At 36.7% G+C, this 26,770-nt stretch overlaps 1 protein-coding gene across 3 annotated transcripts in view; it reads left to right on the top strand.

Moving 5' to 3' along the window:
- LOC122800942 (probetacellulin-like) overlaps positions 1 to 26,770 on the top strand; it is a 717,852-nt gene that overhangs the window by 38,586 nt on the left and 652,496 nt on the right. For 2 of the 3 annotated variants that reach the window (XM_044070324.1, XR_006364659.1), the window contains exon 2: positions 24,659 to 24,757. The exons of the other annotated variant lie outside the window; for it this stretch is intronic. In XM_044070324.1, coding sequence (XP_043926259.1) covers positions 24,659 to 24,757 — 99 coding nt within the window. The remainder of the gene's footprint in view (positions 1 to 24,658; positions 24,758 to 26,770) is intronic. 3 annotated transcript variants of the gene reach the window in all.

Below are 26,770 nucleotides of genomic sequence, written 5' to 3'. Positions count from 1 at the left end.
TACAGGTTATAGGTCACATTAAAGGTGGGAAAAGTTTTGAAATGATTTACTGTGATTTCATTTTTTTATATCACAAAAACCTGGCATTTTAACAGGGGCGTGTACACTTTTTATATCCACTGTACTTCTCAGACGTTCATGTCAAATCTAAAGGGTTGTGGCTGACCAAGTTTGCAGATGACTGCAAACTAGGTGCAATCCTTGAATCCCTAGATGATTTCAGTATATTCTAGGAAGGTCTCTCCCAGACAAGCAACTGCTGTGTTAGTCACCGTCTCAAACTGAATGCAGAAAAATGCATCGTCATTCCTTTTGGCACAAACAATATCTCTTCACACAATCAATAACAATACCCTAAGTGCCCATGAAGTGGTAAGGGACCTGTAATCACGGTGAATTTAACTTTGACCACCACGTGTCTACCATTGTAAGGAAAGCGTTCCATGCAGCTCACTTGATTAGTAAAGGCATCACCTTGAGAGCAAAAGAAGTTATAACCCCCTATACTCTGCACTTATCTGGCCCATAATTGAGTACAGTGCCCCATTTGGTATGTACCATAATAAGCACTTGCGACAATTAGAGGGACCTCAGAGGTTTCTAACAAAGATCAAGGGCCTCAAGCATGTGCCTTAGACAGACCAGCTAAAGTCCCTGTCACTATACTCCATATCGTATAGACTTCTTAGGGGAGACTTATGTCTGGCCTACATAACCCAAGACCCAAACCTAATGAACTTACTGCATATCTGTAAATCAAATGGGTTTAGTGCTACCAGTTCCAGGGACTTAAATATGGCCTGCAACTTAAATCTTTCCCTCCAGCATGTCCTATTTATCTCCCAGTGACTGACTGCCACATCTTTGGAACAGGCTACCAATTCCTGTGAAGCAGATCACCTCTATGACACTGCTTAAGAGGAACCTGGATGAGTGGATGGGGCACCACAAATTCTTACCAGAGATAGTGTCCACAACCCTCCTGGACATGGGCAGTCATCACTAAATTCAGTCTTGGGTATTGACTAGTAATTCTGTGGTATTTCATTGGGATGAAATGGCTAGGCTGAAAATGACCTCTGGGTAGGTAGCCTAGTAATCTCCTATGATCCTATTAATCGTTGGATTTGGGATGTTGGTAGCATATTTTTCAATTTTATTATGGCATTGTTCCAATTTTTGTATGGACAATGTGGAAACTTTTGTAAATATAGATTTGACATGCAGTAGATGTGGCTGTAACTTTTCAGGACTGAATCATGAGAATGTGTTTTATCAAATTTTGAGCTGATTGTGGTGATGCCTAATAGCTTAGTTTCAGAGATTATTTCTAGATGGGTATTTTGAGAGGAGAGGATAAAAAAGTTAAATGTTTTGTAAGAGTAGGATTCTGGAATGGAATTTGTTGTGATTTTATTGGGATTTAGGAGGTATTGAGAGTGTGAAATGTAAACCTGCAGTGTAGGGGAGAGAGAGAGAGAGAGAAAATAAAGATCGGAGAGGACTATAAAGAGACTTAAAGAGAGCAAGTGAAAAAGAGAGGCAGCCTCATTTGCCTTGTATGGCTAACAGTGACTCTTGAATTGTGAGGGTACAGTGTAGCTTTAGTTAGGTTTAGCTTTATCAAGATCAGTGGTTAAAATAGTAGTATCAGGGGAAGAGAATCTGTGTGAGAAGGTATGAAACTGTCATTTTTTAAGATAATGGTGAGAAAATGGAAATGAAAGGCTACATGAGACATTTTAATCGGGCTAGTGGGGAAGAGTACAGAGAAATTTTATTATAAGTGAGGAGAAATATGTAGGTATCTGGTTGGCCTTCCTACAATCAGCAGCCTGCACTGAAGTCAATAGCATGGAGAGGTTTAGGAGCTAGATTGTTTAGCCTTATTAATTACCCAAGGACACCATGAATAGTAACCAATGCATTTTTATTAGTCATTTAAGAGAAAGAAGAGGTAGAAGAAATTGAGAGAAACTCTAGAAAGGCAAGCTGGGAGGAGTAATTATGTCAGTGCAGCTGTATCTTCTACATAACGACCAAAAGTGAAACTCTTAGCTGGTAGGAATTTGTTGATGTACCATTATCTGCCATCCAAGGGAATTAGTTAAAACTGGCAGTAACGAATGCTGGTATGTATGAAACTTTGTTGCCTTACTGCCTAAGTAAAGCCAACAATCTAAAGCAAAGAGATGTAATTACTGGTGAATTATGAAGAATATAGAAGAGGGGCTGGAAGAAGAGGGAGATTACCGAGATGGTGCCGTGATATGTGTTAATGGATGTTCTTTATATAAACTACCGGGTATAAATGAAAAGTGCGAGGCAAAAGAGTTGTTCCCTTGGAAGAGTGATAGTATGATTATCAAGTAAGGGTGAGAGGGCTGAGTTAAGGAGGAGTGGAGAGCATGACTTTTTTTAGATTTGTGTGAATTATAGAGAGGAAAGAGAGCGAGTTAAGACGTGCAATATCGATAACTGAAGTCTGGGAATGGTGGTAATATTTGGGGTAAATGGATGTGGAGAAGGTATGGAATAGTACAAGAAAGAAGAGTGAGGAAACTGCTGCTATCTGGTATACTTTCATTTAGCTTTTGAGAGAACTAAGTAAAAGGATTTTGATTATTTAGTAAAGACTAGGATCTGTGGGAATGAGGGAAATGTTACCAGTGGAAGGTCACTTAATGCCACCTAAGGTGAACTATTGAAGTAGAAATACAGTGAAGGAGAATGTTTGTTTTTTGAAGGACTGTAGGTAGTGTGAGAAGAGTAATGCATACATGAGGGGAAAAAGGAAAATGGACAGGGTGAAAGTGAGAGAGGAAAGTGGAGTTGTGAAATCATTGGTTAATGGAAGAGTAAAGGAAAATGTGTGGCTAAGCTAGTGAGAAATGAGGCACAAAATGTTTGAAAGATGGAGAAAGTATGAGAATTAAGTATATGTAATGAGAGGTTATAGGAGATAAGAAAATAGCAGCACAAAAGAGCAGTAAACCATTACTGGAATAATCCATACAATTAGTAATAGCAGTAGGTGACTGAAGAATAGAGAGTGATGAGAAATGTGCTTTGAGATACTGGGATAAAAGGTAGAGTTTTTGTGAAATGGAAGTACTGTGCTGCTTAATGTGAAAGGTAATTTGGATGTGCTTTCACCCATGAAATTAAGGTATCATGTGTATGTATATTTGTTTTGGTGAACAGTGGTTGAATAGTAAGGCAGACCTTATTTTTAGTTGCATTTACCCTTTGTTGACCGGGTTAGCCCTTCTAGACTAGTAACCTGTCTTCAGGGAAGACCCGAGGTGGTATTTATACTATTAGGGGAAATTTGGCAAGGGCATCAGGGAATTTCCCCTACTCTTGATAGTTGGGGGTAAGATTTGTGTGTTACACATCCTGACTTCCTGTTTCCTAGGCAGACAGGTAGGCAGCCAGGAGGAACAGAGAGAAAATATGGCTGGTTCAGCTTTGGCCAAAACTGAAGTGAAAGTTGATGGAAATGTAGGTGAAATGGTAGAATCACTGCCAGGAGTTCTTTCTGATGCTGTGGGTGCAGAAAAAAACAGTGATATTGTAAGAAAAGGGGATTGTAGCTGTAACAGAGGTGGATTCAGAGGAAAACTTTCAGAGGAGATTGTTTGAAGGAGAGACAGTTACCTCTGAGAAATGCATAATTACAACCCTCCAGTTGGGAGGGTTGCGGGATGATTATTTGTAAGAAATGGTAAACCAAAGTGAACCAGAAAGTGGAGCAGCAATTTCATGGAGTGACATGGAGAAAATAGAAGAAGTAAAAGGAGAAGAAGAGACTGTGGTAGAAAGAGCAAAGAATGAAGAAATAAAAGAAACAAAAAAGAAGTTTAATGTATGTGTGAGCTGTACAAAAAGAAAGTTTGGACAGGTATACGGTTTGGGACTCTGTCATAGGACCTATATTGTCAAAGCAAAAGTGGTAAGAACACTCATTTTAATTAATAGAGAGACTTTCTATGACTTGATATTTGAGACTGGGCAGGCCATGGACATTTTTTTTGGTGCATGTGAACAAAAGGAAAATATTTATCCATGGTCAGAATATGTCGTGCAAGCTGTTTACAGACAAAAAAAAAAAGAATAATGATTCAGTTTAGAACTGAAGTTGAAGCAAAAGAACTGATAGAACTTTTGTTAACTATATGTAAAGAAATAACTGACAAAACAAAAATATATGATGAAAGAGGACTATGGACTGGAGGAATGGGAATGTGAAGTATTACTGAAAATGATAATTTTATGTATATACCTAGTATTATTGATGATCACGGCAATAGGGGTTTTGTGAAATAAAGGGGTCAACCAAAAACTTATTTTTGTGGAAAAAAGTGATCATTTAATTCATGAATGTGATAAAAAAAAAAGATGTTATTTACATGGTAAAATGGGGCAAAAAATGTGATTTAAAGTGCAAAAAATGGTTAGAATGTGAAATGAATGTGAATGAAAATGAAGTTATACAGGATAAAGAGAGAGAATGTGTTATACAAGAAAATGTACAAAAAGATGTAACTGATAAATAGGTTATACATGAAGTTAAAGAAAGTAACAGGGGAAAAGAAACTGAGGAGGCAAGTGAGGAAGAAGCTGATTGGTGCACAGTAAGAAATAAAAAGAATTCAATAAGGAAAACTGTTAAAACTCAAAAACAATGCTTAGAGAAAATAATAAAGGAGAGGGATAAATATTTTATACTAACTGTTTTAAAAACTGAAAATATTAGCTTTAAATGTGAACAGTATGAAAAATCTGTAAGAGGAGAATAGGTATATTACAATGGTGTGCTGCAGTAGATGCACATGTCATTGTTTTAGAAGATGTCACATTATTAACAGAGGAAGAAAGAACTGTTGTTTGTCTTTCAGCTTTTCCCGGTTAGGAGTCACCACAGCGGAACTCCGGTCCGCTAATGATTGGCAGTTGTTTTTTATGGTGTCGAGTTGCTAGCCCGACGCGCAACCTTCAACAAAGGCATGTCCTTCAACGCATGTCTTTTAAACGCCCACTCGACTGCGGGGAGGACATGCAGACTCTACGCAGAAGGCACTCCCAACCCAAGCCGAGAATCGAACGGGAGAACCTCTTTCTGTGAGGCAACAATGCCACCGCTGCACCACCATGGAAGTAAGAAAGAACACAAACTGAAAAACTTTGGAATGGCATGGTTGTTTGGAACATGGGGAAAGAAACCTGCTCGGGCAAATTATATATTATGTGAAGAAAGCATTAAAATATTAGATGTAACCATAGTGGAACTAGGATGAACTACAGTAATAGACATGAGATGGAAAAATGTGTATAGAATTATAGCTTTATATGCATATGTAACAAAAAAAAAAGTGAGAACTGATGTTTATTATTCTTGAATATGTTTGTGTAAATATGGACGTTATAATGGTGGGTGATTTTAATTGTTATTTAAGAGAAAAGAGCAATTGTGATGTTAAAATGACTAAAGAAATTATGAGAAGTAGAAAGTTGAGTGTAAGGGAGAATAACCACTGGACATATAAAGGAATGAAATTAGGACATTGATTTATTTTTTAATATCTGATAGTTTAAATGTTATAAAAAAGGAACCAAGTGTGCTGGATTTTCAGATCATGTGGCAATATGGGTTAAAGTACAGGAAAATGAAGAATATATAAGAATAGGAAAAGGAGTAAAGAGAATTAATGAAAATGAATTTGATTTAGAGGAAAAAGAACTTGTGGAATTATGGAAAATCATATGACTATGAGTGAGTTTTATGATAATTGGACTGGTGGCTTAATTTTAAAGAGAAATATAAAAATATTTTTAAAATGTATAAGGAAGAAAAGAAAACGAGAGTTATAAGATATTAAGTCAAGAAACATTTAGAGACTTATTAGAGAAGAAAAATCCCTTTTATGAAAAAGAAAGAAATTAAACTTGTTATATAAGCAAAAATATTGTTTACAAGGAAAGAAAGAAGAGGTAGCACCATATTTGAGTAAAATAATGAAAGGACAAATAAGAGAATTAAAAAAATAAGGAAGGTAAGCAGACAGCAAGAAGGAATATATGAAATAATTAAAGAATATGTATTGGAATTATTTGAGTAGAAAACATAGAGCAAATTTATAAAGGTGTAAAATTAAATAAGGAAGATAATGAGTATTTAGAACAAAAAATAACCATGAGTTGAATGAAATTCTAAAAGATATTATCATGAATTCTGCAACAGGACTGGACAGAATTGAATAGGGTATGTATAAAGAAATGAGAGTGGTAAAAAATTATTTTTATAGCCGTTCTGAATGAATGGTTAGAAACTGGAATTAAAGAGAGCGAGATATGTACAGGAGTTATAACATTTATATTTAAAAAAGGCAATAAAGAGGAGATAAAAAATTGGAGACCTATAACATTGAATAATACAGATTATACATTTTTTATGAGAATAATAAAAAGGTTACAGAAAAAAATGGATAGAATATATGACTAAAATGTATTTGGAAGAAAAGGAAGTCGAGTTGTTATGGGTAATAGAAATAATTGATGCTGTCATAAATAAAAACGTAGAAGCAAAGGTTATGATAGGGGATATAAGTACAGCATATGATAATATTAGATATAAATCATTATGGGTAATTTTGTAGATATGTAATGTAAACAAAAATATTATAAGTAATAAAATCTGTTTAGGAAAGGAACTAGGTGAAACTAAATGTAAAGGCTGGATTGGGGAAGAGATAAAAATTAGAATGTGGAATAAAGAAGGGGGGTGCCCAGCTAGTAGTGTAACTTTCTCATTAGTTATGAACATAATAGTGAAAAAAAAAAAAAATGTCAAGTAGTGGTGGATATAAAAAATAAAGTATGAATGGAAAAAGTAAATGAAAAATTAAGTATAAATTTAAAAAATGGTTTAAGTATAAATGAGGAGAAAATAAAGGATTTGGTTTTAAAGGTATGATATGAGGTGTTGAGTTCAATGTAAAATGTATAGATATATTAGGAATAACATTTGGAAGGAATTAATACAGACAACAATGGGTTAATGTACTCAAAGGAGTAAAGGATATGACTAAGTTTTGAAAACCGTATAGATTTTCATATAGAAAGAAAGCATACTTGTTGAACACCATGGTGATAGGAAAACTTGCTTATGTTGCTAACATCTATATGATTCATTAAGTATGAAAGGAATTGATGATTCTATTCTCTTTTATATGGGGCTCTAGACTGAATCCAGTCAAAAGAGGGATTTTGTATATGAACGAAGAGCAAGGAGGTTTGGGTTTAATAAGCCCAATAGTACATGCAACATCTTTGATTTTATATAAGGTATTAAAAGGATTTATGAAGAAAAAATAAAAACTTGATAGAAATTATGCTGTATTATAAATACAACGAATTGTGGGAAGGAATGGAATTTAAAAAATGAAGTAAAAGCATTGTGAATGAAGAAATGGAAGCATGCCAAAACAAAATTTTGTTATGGAAAATAAAGAATATATGTTAGAAGAAAAGAAAGGAATGGTACTTGCGTATTATAAAAGCATTTTATTGTGTTGCTCCATGGAAAGATTTAGAAATAGATAAGAACAAAGCTATAATGATGAGATATAATAACTATAGAAAGATTATAAAGAATGTAATGATTTTTTATGGAGATGTCTATTAGAAAATTGCCAGTTAAGGCAAATATGCCATACAAAAAAGCAAGATAGAATACGTAATAAATGTGGAGAGTTTGAGACTACTGAGCATGTGTTTTTGAAATGTGGAGGAGTTAATAATTTGTGGAAAGAAATATGTAAAGATAATAGGGTGAAACATTTGTTAAAATTTGAACAAATAAATATGGTCATAATAGAATTTGGTTATTATGGAGCATGTAAACTGGAAGAAGTGAAGAAAATGGACTAATATTTTATGCTTCATGGACTATATGGAACGAGAAACTAAATGAAATTGAATACAGTGGAAAATGGACTTGGGCAAAGATTTGGAAAAAAATGTTTTGGTTGTGGATAAAAGTTGGGGGGAATGCTTAAACTGGAGTTTATAATGTATTGAGATTTGTAAATAATGTAAATATGTAATAAATATATCAATAAAAGAACATACTCATCATTATTGCAAGTGGAATCCATTTTGCAGTAGCACTTCCTGTTTCCATTCCAGGTGCAGATGTGGCCTTGAAAATAAAGAGGCAGATTGAGAGTGAGAGAGAAGGAGAGAATGGATTTGAGAGAAGTGGAGGACAAAGCAGATATCAAGACTGGAGAATGTGTGCAGGTTTCTGCAAAGATGTTTCAGAGAATTCTGTTTAATGAAGATGAGTCAGCAAATGATGCAAGTATAATTACAACCCCTCTAGCTGGGAAGGTTTTGGGATGATTTCCTTAAAGAAATGGTGATGCAGAATGAGTCAGAAAATGAAGATGTTTCCTGGGGGACATTATGGAAAAAATGCAAAAGGAGGATGCAGAGACTTTCTTGAAGAATAGTGGTGAGATGGAAAAGAAAACGTATGCAGAGAAAGTAAAAAAATGCAAAAGGGGAGTATCAGAAAAAAAGGCAAAAGAAAATGAAAAACAGGAATACGTGGTAAGGATTCCAAGTAAAGACAAAGAAATGGACATGTATGAAGTATGGGACAGTTTTATAGCTTGTTTACAGAGACATTTTGTGACATAATATTTGAGACTTTTTTCCCAATGAAAAATTAACTTGCAGAATATGAAAAAAAGACTAACTTAGAATTTTTATGTGATAAAAGCATTTAACAGGAAAACAAAAAAAAAATAATGTACAGTTTTGAACATATGTGGAAAGACAGACTTTGAAAGGACATTTGAAAGTAGTACCAGACATGGCAAAAGTTTGACAAAAGCGGTTTACGGATTGGTGGTTGAGATTTTAATACTTTGTTAAAAATAGAGAAAAAAATGTGGAGGAGAATAGGGGTGCCATAAAATACTGAGGACAACCCAAAACATATTTTTTTGTGAAAAAGGACATTTTCTTTTGTCACAGATACTTGTCAGATAGTATATTTGTGGGAAAATGGGACATGATGCAAAAAAATGTGAATTGAAATGTTATAAATGTAACAAAATTGGACATTTTTTTTGGATTCCAAAAATGAAATCAAGAGTAAGGAAAAAGAAAGAAAATGAACAAAGAGAAGAAATTTTAGAAATAGAAGAAAAATAGATGAGAAAAAATAGAACATAGAAGGTTCTAAAATAAATGATGAAGACATAGACTGGGGGTAGTAAATGAGAGAATTCTATTAGTATTAGGGTAAAAGATAGAAAATGAAAATTTAAAGGGATAAGTACAAAAGAAAAAAGAAAAGTAGATGAAAAAGAATTTATCAACCCCGATCATTAGCTGTATATAATGGTTAAGATGTTGGATTCACCGACACAAGGTCCAGTGTTTGATTCTCACCTTTGGGAGGGAAACTGGCTAGGCTTACCTATTAAGAAAGCTAACTTAGTAACTGGCTATGAAACAATGAATTTAAGAAAAAGGGAAAACATTGGAGTGCCTTCTGTAAATGTGAATAGTATTAAGAATACAGTAAGAAGAATAGGGATTTTAGAGTGGTGTAATATATGTGATGTAGATGCAATTGATGTAATTGTATTAGAAAACACAATTATTTTTTTACAAATGAAATTTTACAAATGGAGAAACTATGGGGAGGAAAGATGATCTGGAATTTGGGAAATGAGAGATGTTCTGGAATGACCATAGTCTGTAGAAGTAAAGGTAATAAATGTAATTTTAGCAAAAATGGGAAGATTTTCCTTTGTAGATTTGAAAGAGAAAACAACGTATATAGAGTTATAACATATGTTTATAGTAATTGCAAAGAAAGGGAAAGCTTATTTCATCAGATATTAGACTGTAGTGATAAATATGAATATTATAACAGGAAACGTTAATTGTGATTTTAAGAGGCAAGTGTACACGGAAAGGGAATGATGTAAGAAAAATGTTAGAAATGAAAAATGTTAGAAATTAAAAGATGTGATAAGTTAAAACTCTGGGGAAAAAACTCATGGACTTACAAAAGAGGTGTGTGTAGAACTGAAATAGATTTATTTTATAGTATCAGAAGGTTTAGTTATAGGAGGAGATGTAGTTGAAACAGGATTTTTCTGATCATCTTGCAATATGGCTAGAGATGAAGGAAAACAAGGAATATATAAAAATAGGCAAAGGAGTAAAAACTATAAATGATAAACAATGAAATGAAGAAGGAAAGAGATGAGTAATACAGTTAATGGAAAGATCATATTACTATGAGAACATTTTATAAAAATTGGACTGAATGGTGGGTAATACTTAAAGAAAATGTCTAAGTTTAAGGGATTGACAAAAGATGTTTTAAAGATTTTGAATAAATGGTTAAATTAAGGTTTTATGTATAAATAATTATGTAGTGAAATATATAAAGTCATATGGAAGAAAGAAGATAGAAGACAATAAAAATGGGACCATTAATTTTAAATAGTAATGATTATAAGACCTTTGTGAAAATAATACAAAAGAAATTTGAAACTAATATGGAAGATCTTTTGGAAGATAGTGTATGTAGCGTAAAGGGGAATACTGAACCCTAAGCTGTCCTGTAAGTCTTCATCAATCGGTCATCATAAAAGAGCCACAATGCACTAAGACACCATCTTGAAGTTAGGTGACGTAATATGAGCACTTACTAAAATATTTGAGACCCATGTACATTGATCATAATAAGTCTTTAGTCCCTTTTTAACAGAGTGGAGCAAGTTGTAATCCCTTGTGAAGAAAGGGAACCAAACAGAAATTGAGTCTCTGTAATGCATCTCCTTTTAAATAATTTTAATAACTGGATGATAAAGAATAAATACCTATTTTAAGGATTTCATATTACTTGTGGGAAGATGTTGCCTCCTTATTTCTTTATATTTTTACAGTTGTATGTCACATCAGAGTCATGTTGTTCTTGTACTAAATTATTTATGTTAAACAGGTATGTTTTATGTAGGTAATCGGAATAAATGAAGCTAACCTTACTGTTTGTACTGCTGTCACTTCTTTCCATGGTCAGTCTTACTTGAAGCTGATCTTCTGTTGCGAATACCATAAAGGGTCCCAGTTTTTTCACGCTAACAAAATGATCAACTCTGCTAACTTCAAATTAATTTTAAAAGTATAGTTAAAAAGTCATCATAATTACTTAGCATGCTCATTTCTCCTTTATACTCAGTCCTTTTGTATGCTGCTCTAGTAATTCGTTTTTTAACAAATTAATTTATCAGGATGTACCTTTGATTTAAGACTATTATGTTAATAAATCTGTTGTAATGGCTAGACAGAAATCAATCTCTCCATAACAATGCAAGATTAAGTAAGGTACATGCAAGCCTTCTTGAGACTATATCTGTAAATAAAGCAGATTTGCACATTTTAAAATGCTCTGTGAGTTAAATTAAGTTGGGGACTGTTGGAGGGTGATGTCAGGAGTACTTGCACAATGTATATCTAGTCTGATGACATTTGAGAAAAGAACACCCCTCAAAAGGATAAAGCCCTTTGTGGCTCAGGTGACCAGGGATCAGTTAGCAGCTTGGATTTATGAGGTGCTGGCAGGGGAAAAATTGTGCATGCCCATCAGGGGGAGGGGCTGGTGCTTAGGGCAGTGTTAATGATTCAGGTTCATGGTGGAGACTCTGGAAACAACCTTGCTATGCTTCCTGAGGGTGGGTGGAGGCATCTTGCTGATGAGACATCCTTGCAGAAATTAGGGGGCAGTCCAGCATTGACCTTCATTGCACATCAGTCCTTTCTTCTAAGTGTTATTGGGTGGGCACAGGGCTTGAGGAAATAGGTCAAAATCCTCCCAAGTCAGTAATGTGACACTGCCCCAGGATGCTTTGATCGTCCTAATCAGAGTAAGTGTAGGAGAGACAGGAAGCATACATAGACTAATCATTTGGAGTTGCACCAAGGCCCTGCTGATAGTCAGCTGTATGTGAAGAAAATAGAATTTTTTTAAGTGTAGAACACCCCTATATATGTGTGTTCATGCAACATGGAATGAGGTAGCTGCATTTGCTGCATGCATGTGTGCCATTGTCAACACAGCAAGTGAGAGATATGGAAAGAAAATGCAGGCTGCTTTGCTCATGCAGTAAACTGCAAGTATATTTCAATACACTTTTAAGGAGTAAGGTTGGGAAATTGGACAAAAACTTTAGCTATACAGGACACTGGGACAGAGAAACTTGTGACACTTGAGATATAAGCTCAAGGGAAAACTCCTTTTAGCTTTACATAACTAGAATGGAGTTCCATTGTGCTAAATGAGTGAGTGTGCCCAGTTTGCTTGAAAAGTGGTCCTTAGAACATTTTACATTAAATCAAATAAAGTGTTACATGCATATAAGAATTAAACTGGACCAGATAACATGTTGAGGTGAAGTGCTCAGCAACTGAGTTATTTTCACAGTGTTGTTACTGAGTAGTATTTCCTTCTTTGAAGTTGTTTAGTACACAAATGTGTGGAGAAAGTAAATATCCAGCTTTACTTCATAACATATCGCCTACTCCAAGGTGATCTCTGCCTAACATATAAAGCTATGTCAAACCCAGAGCTGTTGGACATGCTATACCTAAAGAAATCCCAGTCCCTCCGAGCTACATGCTCTAGGGACGTAAACCTTGTCACCACAATAAACAGGACACGCTGGAGGGATAGATTCCTGTCCCAGAGACTTCCTATACTCTGGAACAAGCTACCCATCTATGTCAAGCAAAGTTCTTCATTAGCACTCTTCAAGAAAAATCTTGATGAGTGGATGGGAAATGCACCCTGAGGATCACTTCTGTGTCTCTGCTGGACAGTGGCACAGGAAAATAACTTTCTTGGGTGACGTAAGCTATGGAACCTTGCTGGCTAGGCTGACATAGGCCCTTCAGCTGATAGCCTAGTACCTACCTATGAGTAGACCAAAATACCTGTCAATTTTTTACTCAAGAATTCTGGACACAGCCAGAAATATATTTTCTTTTTATGTTAACCAGGTAAACCCACCAGGCAAAGTGCCCCTTGCCCCTTTTCGGGTGAATCAGGAGCACAGTCTGTGATTTATTCAGTCACATAGGCAAATTTGTACTTTTGACCACATGAAGCATCTTGTTAATAGCTCTTGCCCTTTTAAGTGCCAGACAAGCCAGTCAGTTAGAATGTTAAAACAATGGCTGTTGCATCAACATAGATTTTGTCAACAAGCACTATGGAACTCTAATGTATAATATTACTGACGGACTGTAATCCTCCATGATATACCATGAAAAAGAAAATGTTTAGATTATTTGTTGACTGGGTAAGCATTATGGGCAAAGTGTCCCTTTTCATGAGTGACTTGGGAACACTGTTGGGTAAAGTGACTTGCTTAGATGTAAGCAGTAGGCAAATGAAGGTGAAATGAATCAAACCCTGTACTCTGGGCACAGGAAGCAGATAATTAACAGCTGAGAGCTTTAGTAATCTGAACTAAATGCTAAACTAATGTGGAACAGGGCATATAATACAAGATAGAATCAGAGATGTTCTGCAGAATTGGAGACTGGTAATAGGCAAAGTTCTCTACTTCACTTTAAAAAGTTAATGGAACAACAGGTTTTGCATGCACATGCATGTTTTTAGCATAAGAACAATTAAACTCTGACATCGGTGACTGAATGTAATCCTCTGTGATTTACTCAGGAATATGCAGTTAATGAATGTCTAGTAACTGGCGCATAAGATTAAAACTCTAAACCCACAATGAGCTGCTGGTGTTAGTCAAGGTACAGAGTTTGTCTTTTTTTCCCCTTCCATTAGCCTACTGTGTGATTTTGAGCAAGTCATTTAACCAGGTAGTACTCTTTGGATGTTATTCATAGAACTTTGACTGTGATCCTCAATAATTTACCTGAAAATATTTTCATTTCCATGTGGTGACTCTGGCTGGGTATTTTGGTCCCATTGACTAACACACACAGGTATACAGACACACAGACACATCCTCTCATGGTAATTCTGGATGTCCATTCCATATGCAAGATCATGATGTGCAAAGATGCAGAAACCACAGAAGCCAAAAAGAAAGGGCCATTCTCTGTAGCAAATGTGAGTAACCAGTATGATAACAGCTTCCACTACTCTGTTTTTGGCTGCATTTCAACTCCAAGAAGGGGAAGGAATCTGGAGCAAAACAGATCAGCTGAACATAGTCAACAGGTAACCCAAAACAGGTTAAAAAAATACATGAACTTCATCAGGTAAACATTGCTGGAAGTACACACACATTTTATAGCTTTTGTGTTAAATCACATGACTGTCAAGCCCCCAGGAAATGAAACCTTATCTTAAAGGAGCCACTACAAAGAAATTCACAGTGTGTAGCACTTAGTCAATTCTATTGACATAATTTGCAAACAAGGAATAAAAAATATATATACAATATATAAGAATAGAACAAAATGCATTCCCCATAAAATTAGAAAAATGAGGACAAAAGTATGCAAAATATAAACCCTGTATTTAGGGCTCATCTTTACAATGTTTTTAACTTAAGCAAACATGCCATTGAAACATGTTTGAGTCCAGGCCAATTATTGTCATTCAGAAGCAACTGCCAATATAATTCACGTTTTTCCAGTAATAAGGTCCATGGACTTTCATTACTGTTTGAAGGCATTTGCTCAAAAATACAAAATTTGAACCTGTGGTGTGGGTAAAATGTTATGCTAGAGGGCATTGGTCTCTCTTCTCATTCTGATTTCATATAAAGGTTGATATATTCTGTCCCTCAGTCTCCTTTCCATTTTTCCTATGTAAAAACAGGAGCAGAACATACATAGTGCACAATATACCATTTTTTTGTACAACAATTGAATCGGATACTTTTAGCGCCCACCTGGTTGTTCAAAGCAATTTCCTGGCACACAAGAATATTGGGGCAATAGGGACAACAACCACACTTTTTCATCCCCATAAATTCAAAAATGTTGCTTATGTTAGTGTTTGGACCAAATATGTTCTAACATTGTTTTCAAATTCCTGCCCCTTTTGAACACCAGTCATGGACCTGGCCCCACATAATAACAAATGGTATATTATTGCAGGAGAAGACACCAGTTCTTTTCCAGAATTGATTTCATGGAGAGTTTCAGTAGAATAGGTTGTAATAAAAGAATTCCTGAAGGTCTCTCTTTGTGTTCATGGTCTTAGCCATAGGTGGCATTGAGGTAGCATCCCCACCATCTAGGACTTCCTCACTTCCATTGTTGGTCACACAAAGGCCTCCCCAAAATTGGCACAAAATGATGAGACTCACGTTTATTAATCACCTGTATCATCAAGTTATCTACAAATTTTGTAGTATAGCCATGTTTTAAAAACAGGATTTCAACAATAAGCACTCATCCCAAAAGGCAGTATCTGGCTGCCCTCACAAACTGGTCTTTGACCACTGACTTTTTTGTGTTATATGGTGCAAACTGCCCAAATGGAGAAAACTGTTTGAATATGTGGGTTTCTTATAAATTTTGTAGGTGAATTTTCTGTTTATGTTGTCCTTGGCCAACCATCTATTCAGTTAAGCTATGTTCCCATCATTACTCTCATGGGTGAATGCAAGAAACTCTGTTGTTTGATTAATGTATGACAAACAATGGGGGATGTCATGAGCTTCACCATCCCACAGGATGAAAATATCATCCAGAAAGCATGTGTAGAATCTGCATGATGCAAAAAAAAAAAGAGGAGTTAAAAAAACAAAAACAAAAAAAAAAAAAACTTTTTCTCCCATGGTATTATGATAATGTTGGCAAAAAGACCCCCACATGCTGAACCCATTGTTACCTCTGCTTGTTGTAAGAACAAGTCATCTCCAAATGTATTTTTCAGTATAAACTCTAATAAATTCACATAAACATTAATTTGGTCTTGTTGAATATTTTCCTCCATCAAAAATTCAGAAAAAGCATTCCAGTCCTAAGTTGTGGGAATGACTACCTGTTATGCTGAAGAGTGGTGGGGTAGACCTATGCGTAAGGGTGAAGAGGAGTAACTTAGTTTTGTTGGGATTTTAGGATTAGACATTGGTTTAGTAGCCATTTTTCACCCAAGTTAAAGGTGTTTTGGGTTATTGTGGTAAGATTTGTTGGGTTGGTGACAGAACAAATCAAGGTGGAGTTGTCTGCATATTGAATGCAGACAGCCTCCGGTATGATTGTGCTAAGATCATTTATAAAGCTGGAGAAGAGAAGGGGACCTAGTATTGAGCCCTGAGGTACTCCTAGCCTGTTGGGGAGGCATGAGGATAGTTTACCTGCCGCAGGATAGCCTACTGCCTCCCTTGTAGGTAGGAATCAAACCATTGGAGTGCCTGATTGTCTGTCTAATATGAAGGCCTTCAAGGTGTTCATTAGCATTTTATGATTGATAATGTCAAAAGCCTCAGAGAGGTCTAGGAAGAGTGCAGAGGTAAGTTTGTTGTTGTTACGGTTGTGGTTTATAATGCTCATAAAAGAGAGGAGGGCTGATGTAGTGCTGTGATTTGGCCTAAAGCCATGTTGAGAGTTTAACAGACGTTTGTTCTGTGTGAGGTATTTCATTTGTTGAATATGAATACACTTCTCCATAATTTTAGCTGGTGGTGACAAAATAGCTATTGGCCTGTAGCTAGACAGTTCGGTGGAACTGTGCCCCCCTTATGAAGAGGTGAAGAGATCTCATGTGCCAGTAGCTATGCCAATATAGTTATGGCACATTGGGAAGAGAATATAGCCCTAAAACATTCTGAATATAGTAAACATGTCTGCTTTTATTGCAGATTTGTGAACAATGTATTTTTTCTATGGACAGGATCCATTACTACTCTTGGTGAATATATTGATTTTCTACAAACAAGTACTAGTTTTTTTAACTTTTACTTATAAGTATTCCAATAATGTAATGGAATTCCTAGATGTTAAAGTTTATAAAGACATGAATGGAAATTTTAATACAGAGCTACATGTTAAACAGTGTAAAAGAAATAAACTCTTACGTAGACAAAGTATGCACCCCCCTCATGTGTAAAAGAATATAATTAAGGGGCAATTAATGTGTATTTCTCGATTAAATGACAGTGAGGACAGGTTTAAGAATGATATGGTGAATTTTCAAAAGGATTTATTAAAACGTAATTATCGACATATAGAGGTCAGTATGGTTACTGAACAGGTTAAAACTTTAAGATGTACTGCAGCAAAACCATATTTTTCGTCAAGGTTGAATCAGACAGTTTCAGACATTAATAAAAGTGCTGATTTGGCTCTACCTTTAAATATACATTATTTTACAGATATTAATGTTATTAGAAGGATAATTGAACAGAACTGGTTTATTCTTTGTTCTGATGAGAAAGTAAAAAATGTAGTGGGTGAAATACCTAGGTTTCAGTTTAAGAACAGAATTTAAAAGGTCTTTCATGTTTTAATAATAGTAATGCTGATTCTGAGCATCAGAATGGAACTATACCTTGTGGTAGCTGTAATTTTGTAATGTCCTTATGAATATTTCTAATTTCTGTCATCCAGTTACAATGGAGTGTTTTATTTTTAATGTTAATGCTACTTGTAGCAGTTCCTATGTGGTTTATCTTGTCCTTTGTTATTCATGTCCTTCATTCTGTGTTGGAAAAACTATTTGCCCACTCAAGGATCGTATAAGAGAACATTTGAATGCTGTTAAGAAAAGGGATAGGGATAAAAGTGCTTTAGCGAAACATATTATTGATAGTGGGTCTGATCATTCCTTTAGTTTTTCAGTGATCCATACCCTTGTTAAGGGTCCACGGTTAGGTGATCTTAATAATCTACTGAAACAATGTGAAACTAAATGGATTATAAGACTTCATGCTGATAAGCCCCCTGGGCTTAATGCCAGTATACATTTGAAACCTTATTTACAAGCACGACCAATTAAGTAAAAATGTGTACATATATATATATATATATATATATATATATATATATATATATCTTTTTTTTATGTTTCATGTTTTATGATTGCTTTTATAGATATACAAATATGTACATTTTTATTTTTATATGTAGTGTTTTTTGGAATGATTTAATTAGCTAGTGAGTATTAAATTGGCTAATTAGATGTAATAGGTTCGTAGGTAGGTACTAGGCTATCAGCCCAAGGGCCTAAGTAAGCCTAGCCAGCAAGGTTCCATAGCTTACGCCACCCAAGAAAGTTATTTTCCTGTGCCACTGTCCAGCAGAGACACAGAAGTGATCCCCGGGGTGTATTTCCTATTTCCCATCCACTCATCAAGATTTTTCTTGAAGAGTGCTAATGAAGAACTTTGCTTGACATAGATGGGTAGCTTGTTGCAGAGTATAGGAAGTCTCTGGGACAGGAATCTATCCCTCCAGCGTGTCCTGTTTATTGTGGTGACAAGGTTTAGGTCCCTAGAGCGTGTAGCTCAGAGGGATTGGGATTTCTTTAGGTGTAGCATGTCCAACAGCTCTGGGTTTGACATAGCTTTATATGTTAGGCAGAGATCACCTCGGAATAGGCGATATGCTATGGAGTAAAGCTGGAGTTTTTTGATGAGTGATGCACTAGTATTTAATGATTTCTGGTGTGGATTTTAGTGGTCTGATAAAGCACCTTTGAATAGGTGCGAAAGTGCTTACCAAATAAAAGCTTCTATATGGTTTATCTGCTGTGTTTTGTCCTATTTACTCTGCTTTTATTAGTTTATTCTTTGGATATATTGTGTGGTTTGGGACATCTATCCAGTGTGCTGTACCATTTTATTTATTTTATTAATTTGGTCTTGTTGAATATTTTCCTCCATCAAAAATTCAGAAAACCATTCCAGTCCTAAGTTGTGGGGAATGACTGAATACAACTCCTTGACATCCACAGTGATAAAGGTGCATGTGTCTTTAAATTGAAGGTCGTTCATTTTTTGCAAAAATTCCCACAAATCACCGCAAACGTGGCTCCTGGGTAACCAGACCTTTTAATTTAGTGTCCACAAATTTGGCCAAGGGGTGGGTGATAGAACCACAGCCATCAACAGTTGGTCGCATTGGTGGTTGTTCTTTATTTTTATGTATCTTAGACAATGTGAGGGATCTTAGGATGTATCACATTTAGATAGTTATAATCATTAGTCGAAATTTGTTGGTCAGTGAGCAAGTCATTTAGATTTCCCTTTATTCTATTGTATGCAACATTGCACTCATTCACATATACCTCCTTATACGTATCAGATGCAAAAATGGACCTCAGTTTCATATTATAGTCACACTAATTCATCATGACCAGCCCACCATTACCTTGTGCTGAATCCGACTGTGGCTCTGCATTTTATTGGCAAAGATCTCTTTAATTAAACCGACAATGTTATATGAAACACTGTTGTAACATAACTCTTGCCTGTTTTTTTTCTAGAGTTTGTTTCTTTAGTTTCCAGTATGTACCAAACAATTTGCAGCCTTGACTGTTATCCCACCAGGCATGTCATGTCTTCTCTGGAGGTGATCATTTTTAGGTGTTGTCATAAGGAGACCTTAGTTTCCACATTTCTGAAGTGGCCTTCTGTGTACCCTGATGGCCTTGAGAGTTACTGCCCTAACAGCAGACTTCCTTATATTTTATAGGTCCTTGAAAATGTTGCTTTATTTGCAGTTTGATTTCTAGTTTAGGGAGAACAAGCTGTGATTCCCAATGGTCTGTTTTTTCCAGACCCACCACAATATTTCAACTGGAGACCCTAATAATAGTATTGATTTGCCTATGGCACAAAATCAGCAAATATATGTACAATTCAGGTCCTCTTCCATATCATGGCAGTCATTCTTGGGGTTGATCACATGATCCTACTGGATTATCTTGCAGTAATCCATTATTTTTCTAAGTGTCCTGAAGTGTTTTGACTCTGACTTGTGCGGTCATTCACAGACAGTTGTCTGTGCTATTATTGCCGGCTTCCTATTAAAAAGCTGAGACTCTTGCAAGATTAAGCACTGAATAGCTGAAAAAAAAGACTGTAAATTCAGGAACAATAAATAACAAACATTACTATTCTCTTTTAATGTTCTTTTTTACAGGTGGGGGCAAGTCCTCCTGTACCCCTCCCCATGTGTGAGGGTTAAGCTCCCCAAGCTGTCGCTTACTGACTCCAAGACTGACATACCACAGAGAACTGGAAATATTACAAGGAGCAACAATGTTGGACTTGTGTATGCAATTCCACGTTTTGGCTATTCAGTCTTAATATTCTGGGATTGACAGTAAGTCTTAGCATTTCAAATGGTTGCCATTAGATTTTCTTTATATTGATCACTGCTGCAGCAGCCTAAGCTGCATCTGTTATACTTTGCATACAATATAACAGCTGTCCAGCTCCAAACATTCAGGGCATCTTCCATAGTGTTCCGGTTCCAAATGCTTTCACTTCAAAATCTCGTTTGAATTTTTTGACAACCTTAGAGTCTAAAGATGCTTGCCACATTCTTATCCATCCAGACCAGACGTTTATTCATATGATCCAGAAATATAAATCCTTATCAGTTCTCTGGCCTCAACTTTGGGCTGTCCACTGCTTCGAGTGTTCCCAAAGTGTCCAGCTGCAGTTATAGCGCATTGCAAAATACATCTGGCCTCAACTTTGGGCTATCCACTGCTTCAAGAGTGTTCCCAAAGTGTCCAGCTGCAGTTATAGCGCGTTGCAAAATACAGGGTATCCACATTTACCATGTTTAGAGTACTTTGTAGAGTCTCTTTCAAAGTGTCATGAATCTCTAACTTAGGTGAAGAAATATCTTACTTAGGCTAGAATTCCAAGCGAATGCTCAAGTTTTTTTTTTCTTTTCTTGAGTCTATCATGCAAGATTATGTTTCTGGGGTGAATGCAGGACACATCAGTACAAAGAGCATTTCTTCCTCTGGAAAAAATAAATCTATCCAGGAGTTTTCCACTTTTTCCACAGTTTCGGTCACTGCAAGGGAGTACCTCAGGATTTTGGGTTTCGTGGCATTGATGATTCTCATGATTCCTCCTGGCAAAAAATATTTTTAGATTCCAGTTATGGGATTTATGATGATAAATCACTTGGTAAAACCATCAAATATCCCTGAATTCAGGTCTCCTCTTCTGTCCTGCTGAAAATCAGTCAGTCAGCACAAATGCCTGGGACTTTGCTTGGGAAGCAGTGTCAATGGAGACAAAGACACACAAGCACATAAATGTAAAAGAGATACTTGCCCTTATTAAGGTCCTCATTTCTCCAAGTAATTTTTGGCCCCCAAGACCACTTTAAGTTGTTCCAGATAATACCACAGTGATATGGTCATAAACAAGCAATGGGGGAACCAGGTCTTACCCCCCCCCCCCCCCCCCATGCAGTCTGCAGTCTCATTCTACAGGCTTCTTATATTCTGTTGGAGGAAAATTGTCTGGCAAAGAAGCTTAACAGAATAAAGGCAGACCCTCGTGAATGGAAACATGAGTGGGGGGTTTCCAAGAATTGATCCATCTGTGGGAAGTTCCCTAAGTAGACTCTTTTGCCTCCACTCTGAACAATCATCTGGCAAGATTCTGCTCCAGAACTCCATGCAAGAAGCCCTGGAAGACAATGTCTTTTCTTTTTCTTGGGTAAGAATGTTCGTATATGTTTTTTTCCACTGATATCCAGGATATTTCATAAGATTCATAAGTAATTCCCCTAGATCATTGTACTGACTCCATTCTGGTGAAGGCAGAACCACTGCTGCCTGCTTTTGAAATTTGTCAGTGGCAATTACCAAGCTTTCTCACAGACTGGTTCTATACATACAAGAACAGGGGTATTTGATACATCCTGACCTCAAACAACTTCAACCTGACTGCCTGGATGATAAGGGTCTTAATACCTTTTGGGGGCACCAGTTTACTCAGGACATGGAACAGGGTCGTAATGGAGAGAAGAAAGCTTGCTACTAGAAAATCATATATTAGCAAATGGAAAAGGTTTTCTAATCTGCCAATAACGTAACCAGCACTCATATACGGCATGTGTTTCTTTGGATTTACAATATTTGTGTAAGTTACTTTCATATGGCCTGTTTTGCTTCTCTGTCAAGGTTCATTTATTGAACATTTCACCATGTCTACTCATGGATCCTCCTCTTTGAAGGCATTCTTATGTCAAAACATTTTTGAAAGGGATATTGCAAAAGAGACCTCCAAGAAAACTGATGGCTCCTCCATGGAATCTCAGTTTTATGTTACAGATGTTAACATTTGCTCCATTTGAACAAGTTTGTCTGGCTGACTTGAGGTTCTTAACATGGAAAACAGTTTTTTCAGCCTCTGCAACAACAGTATCTGAGTTGCAAGCTCTTATGATGGGTCACCCATCTCATTTTCCATACAGACAAGGTTTCCTTGAGACATAATCCTTCTTTTATGCCTAAAATGGTATCTGGGTTTACTTTAAGCTGCACTATAAAGCTTCTTGTGTTCTTCACTGAACCACAAAATAAGAGAGAAGATACTTCATACCTTAGATGTCCACAGATAACTCTGGTACTTTCCTATGAGAACTAAATATTTCAGAGCTTCGATCAGTTCTTCATTTCTTGTGAAGATGAGATGAAGAGGCAACCTGTGTCAAAGCAGAATACTTCCAAATGGTTGTCCTGGACTGCTACCTTTTGTTATTCCCACCATAACAAAACCATTCCAGGCAGGGTCAAGGCACATTCTACCAGGGCCTTGGCTTCATCTGTGGCTTTTTCGAAAAGGGTTGTACCCTGGCAGTATTCTAGAAGCAGCAACCTGGTCCTCTATACTTACTTTTGCAAAGCACTACAAGCTAGATTCCTTCACCAGGTCTAGGTCAGGCTTTATCACCATTCTCCAGGGGATCCTAGACCCTTCTCCTCCATCTCTCAGTTGTTTTAAGCTATGGTAATCTACTCTTATAGCTTATGCTACTGTGCCAGTGATCAAATGAAGAATGTAGTACAGTAGTGTAAGTAAACTTACTACAACAGTAGATGTTCAAATGATCACTGCTGGAGTAGCCACTCCCTCCTCCATATCCCTTGTTTTTTTGGTGTGTTTTTTATGCCAGAGTGTGGACATTTATTTTTTGTTGTTCCTAGCAATGTTCTGTCAGGGCTCAGCCTCCCTTTCTCAGTTGACATGAACGCGGTGAAGGGCTTGGCACCCACACCTGTTTTTTAGTCATCTCATCTCAAGCTAATTGTTTGGACACATGGAGGGTGTCCTGAAGCTTCGTAAGCTGGACAGCTGTTATATCCTATGCAGAATATAACCCGTATTTCTTAGGCTACTGCAGCCATGATCATTTGAACATCTACTGTTATGATAAGTTTACTTACACAACTCTACTTTATTCTTCCTCTTCCTCTTTTGGTTGTGTACCACAGACTTCTATCCTGGACCCTGACCTCTTCATTGAGTATCTGCTTCCCTGTCATCGACAGACAGATGCTTTGTAATCCGTTCCAAGTTCACTGCAACAAAGACTGCAGGTATGACTGTTTGTGCTACCTCAAGAAGTCAAACACTTAAGTAATTCAACACCTTTGTAATCTATGGCACTAATTTGTGCCTACACTACGTAATCAGAGGGTTCTCTTTGGTGAACAACTCTAATGGTCAGCTTTTGGAAAGTTTAGATGCTTCCATATAAGGAATATTTCCCTGTTTAAGTACCTGTTACCACCCAAGGACCTGGTCATGTTATACTCTCTCTGGTTTCATCATTCCTAAGCTACTGGAAATATCGGTTGCTAGAACTCCCAGCCCCTGAAATTGATTACTTGCAGACTGTGCAAAACTCTCCTGCCTGAGTACTCATAGTTATGAATAATTCCATCAGTTCTTCAGAGGCTCCACTGGCTGCCTGCCTCACCGCATTTCATCTGCAGCATCCCAGCTTGTCTCATTTACATCAACATTATTTTATATAGGTCCCCATTGTCTCAGACTTTTACTTGTGCCTACCACTCTACAAGACTAAATTTGCTGTTGGCTGCTGAGATCTAGCTTGAAGCTTCTGACTGCATTTCTTTTGCAATCATATCCCTCACCTTTACAACTTAAAAAAAAATTCTGGGGACTTTAGAAGATCCCAGTCAACTTTTAAGGCTTGCCATGGTTACCCACTTTTTTAATTTTTTTTCCTTTGCCTTTGACCCCAGACTCCTCAACTTCCCTGACATTACCAGTTTCTTTACCCATTTTGTTTCCTGCATCTGTACATTACCAGCTTCGGTAGCACAGTTCTTTTTCATTTGAGCCAACTTTCCATTTTTTAGAGACTTTGTAATATCTATGTGAAATAGCCATTAAAAAGAAGTTTTGGTGACTCGGCATCTTACTCAGACCCCACTGGTTATAGTGATAGTATGTCAACATTTTTGTGCCCCTTTATGCATGACCTCCAGCCACCAAAGAGTTTCTTGTTCATTTACTGGTTGCAGTAGTTTAGTCTGTTGAGTAGATTCTTGCTGAGATCTGCTGATGTTGAAAAACTTTGTTTTTCTGTATTTGGGTGCTAAAACATCCACTTAATTTTGTAGGGTTTGCTCTGTGTAGTGGCACCTGCACCCATGGGAACTCCACTACTACAGAACCACTGGAAATCGTGTCTAAACAACATGGTGAAGTGAACTGTACAGGTATGGAGTGCTTTTCCTTTGGGCTGTTGTTAAATTTGGTTATCTTTTGACAAATGGGTAAGAAGAAGGATCTTATCTTTCTTGTCCTTCGTTTTTTTTCATGTATTTGCTCTATCAAATGTTGCATAGGAATTTTGTAATATAAGCTCTGATTTGATTTAAGTCAGCATTTTGCATAGTCGTTTTCAATTTTTGCATAATTTTATGATGTATGCCTGTAACGGTACACTGCTTGCAATTTTATTTAACTGGTCTTTACATTTATCAGGTACAGGTGTTAATGTATGTGAAGAATTAAAAGAGGATTGCTGACTCATTTTTTATTCTTTCAAGCAGTGATAGAACTGTCTGCGGAGAATTTGTATGTTTTCCCTTGTTTGTGTGTGTTTTTCTTGTTCTCTATGTACTCCACATTCTTTTTGCTATCCCCCTGAAAGAGTTTTGACTATTCACTCTGAGCAGACTATCCAAGTACATTTTATTTACCCTCTGTTGTGAGCTTGTTTCATGGCTGAAAAATATCCAAAGACCAGTTCACTTACCTGGTTAAGAAATTTTTAAAAGGTAGTTTTAAGGCTTTGTATGGAAATGTCTGTATGCGATTGTTAATATGTTTGCAATCTTGCCTTTTACAGAGCAACAGATACGCTTGTAATTGCAAGCAAAATATGATGAAATAAAAAATGAGAAGTATTTCAAATTTCTGTAATGCACTGAGCTACTGAGAAATTATGGGGGTATATTTTTCAGGAGCTCACCACTCAGGAAATGGCCTCAACCATAACTCTCCCAACTACCACTAGGGAACACGTCCTCAATGCACTCTAAATGACCAATATCCCAGGATACCTCCTTAATAACGTGACACAACTTATCACGAGACTACAATTACTTAACCACAGCCTTCAGACAGGCTTCAGCTGCAACTGTCATTCCTTGCACAATGGTAAATACAGACTAGTCTCGTATGCAAAGCCATGGAAATGACAAACCATGACACAGGAAACCTTCAGATACTGGATCCAGCCTAGTTTGGTTTTCTCAAGGGCAGGTCATGCCTGCTTAGCCTGTTGGACTTCTTCTTCAAGAAGGTCACCACAGCAATGGATGAAAGCAGAACTGTGCATGCTGCCTTCCTTGACCTAGTCAAAGCATTTGACACAGTACTTGATATGGGCATTATAAACAAACTCGCAAAATTAGGCATAAACCCCTATGTCCGCCAATGGATAGCCAGCTGGCTGACAGATAAGACCCAAGAAATTAGGATAAGGGAGTTTAACTCCTAGTGACTAGCAGAGTCCCCCAAGGGTCAGTGCTGGGGTGACTCCCTTTTGGCATCTGCTTCTTTGAAATCAACGCCAATGTAAAGGGTCTCTGGCTGACCAAGTTTGCAGATGACTGCAGATTAGACAAAATTGTAGAATCCCCCAATGACATAAATATCATCCAAGAAGGCCCGACACAGACTACTAACTGTTGCTAGTACCACACTCTAAAACTCACTCTGTGCCAATAAATGTATAATAATATTGTTTAGGAAGATGGTTCCCCCTATAAACTACCACGTTAATAATATACCACTAAGAGCAGACCCTGGTAGTCAGGAATTAGGAAATGCATGTTGATAGGCACATAATGTTCAAAGTCATGGTAGTAAGGAAATTATTTTATATTGTGCAACTTATAAGCAAGGGTATGGCATCTAGGTCCAAGAACATCAATGTTCTACTGTATTCTGCTTTTATCAGACCAGTCCAAGTATAGTGCCCCATTTGGTATATATCTGACCAGGCATATGCAACAACTGGAGCATCTACAGAGGTTCCTTACAAAAAATACATGCTCTATACAGCATATCCTACACAGACTGCCTCAAAGACCTGTCCCTGTGCTTGGTCTCCTGCATGCTGCTGAGAGGCAGTCTATGCCTGTCCTACAAAGCATCCTCTGATCCCACTCTAATGTACCTATTTCACATCCACAAAACAAATGGCATCAGAATTACCCAAT

This window comes from Protopterus annectens, chromosome 4.part1 (genome assembly GCF_019279795.1).
Source record: "Protopterus annectens isolate FY-2018-M chromosome 4.part1, PAN1.0, whole genome shotgun sequence".
In the NCBI taxonomy this organism is placed as follows: Eukaryota; Metazoa; Chordata; order Ceratodontiformes; family Protopteridae; genus Protopterus; species Protopterus annectens.
Note: the sequence above shows the minus strand (reverse complement) of the source record. Positions and strands in the feature narration are given on the sequence as shown.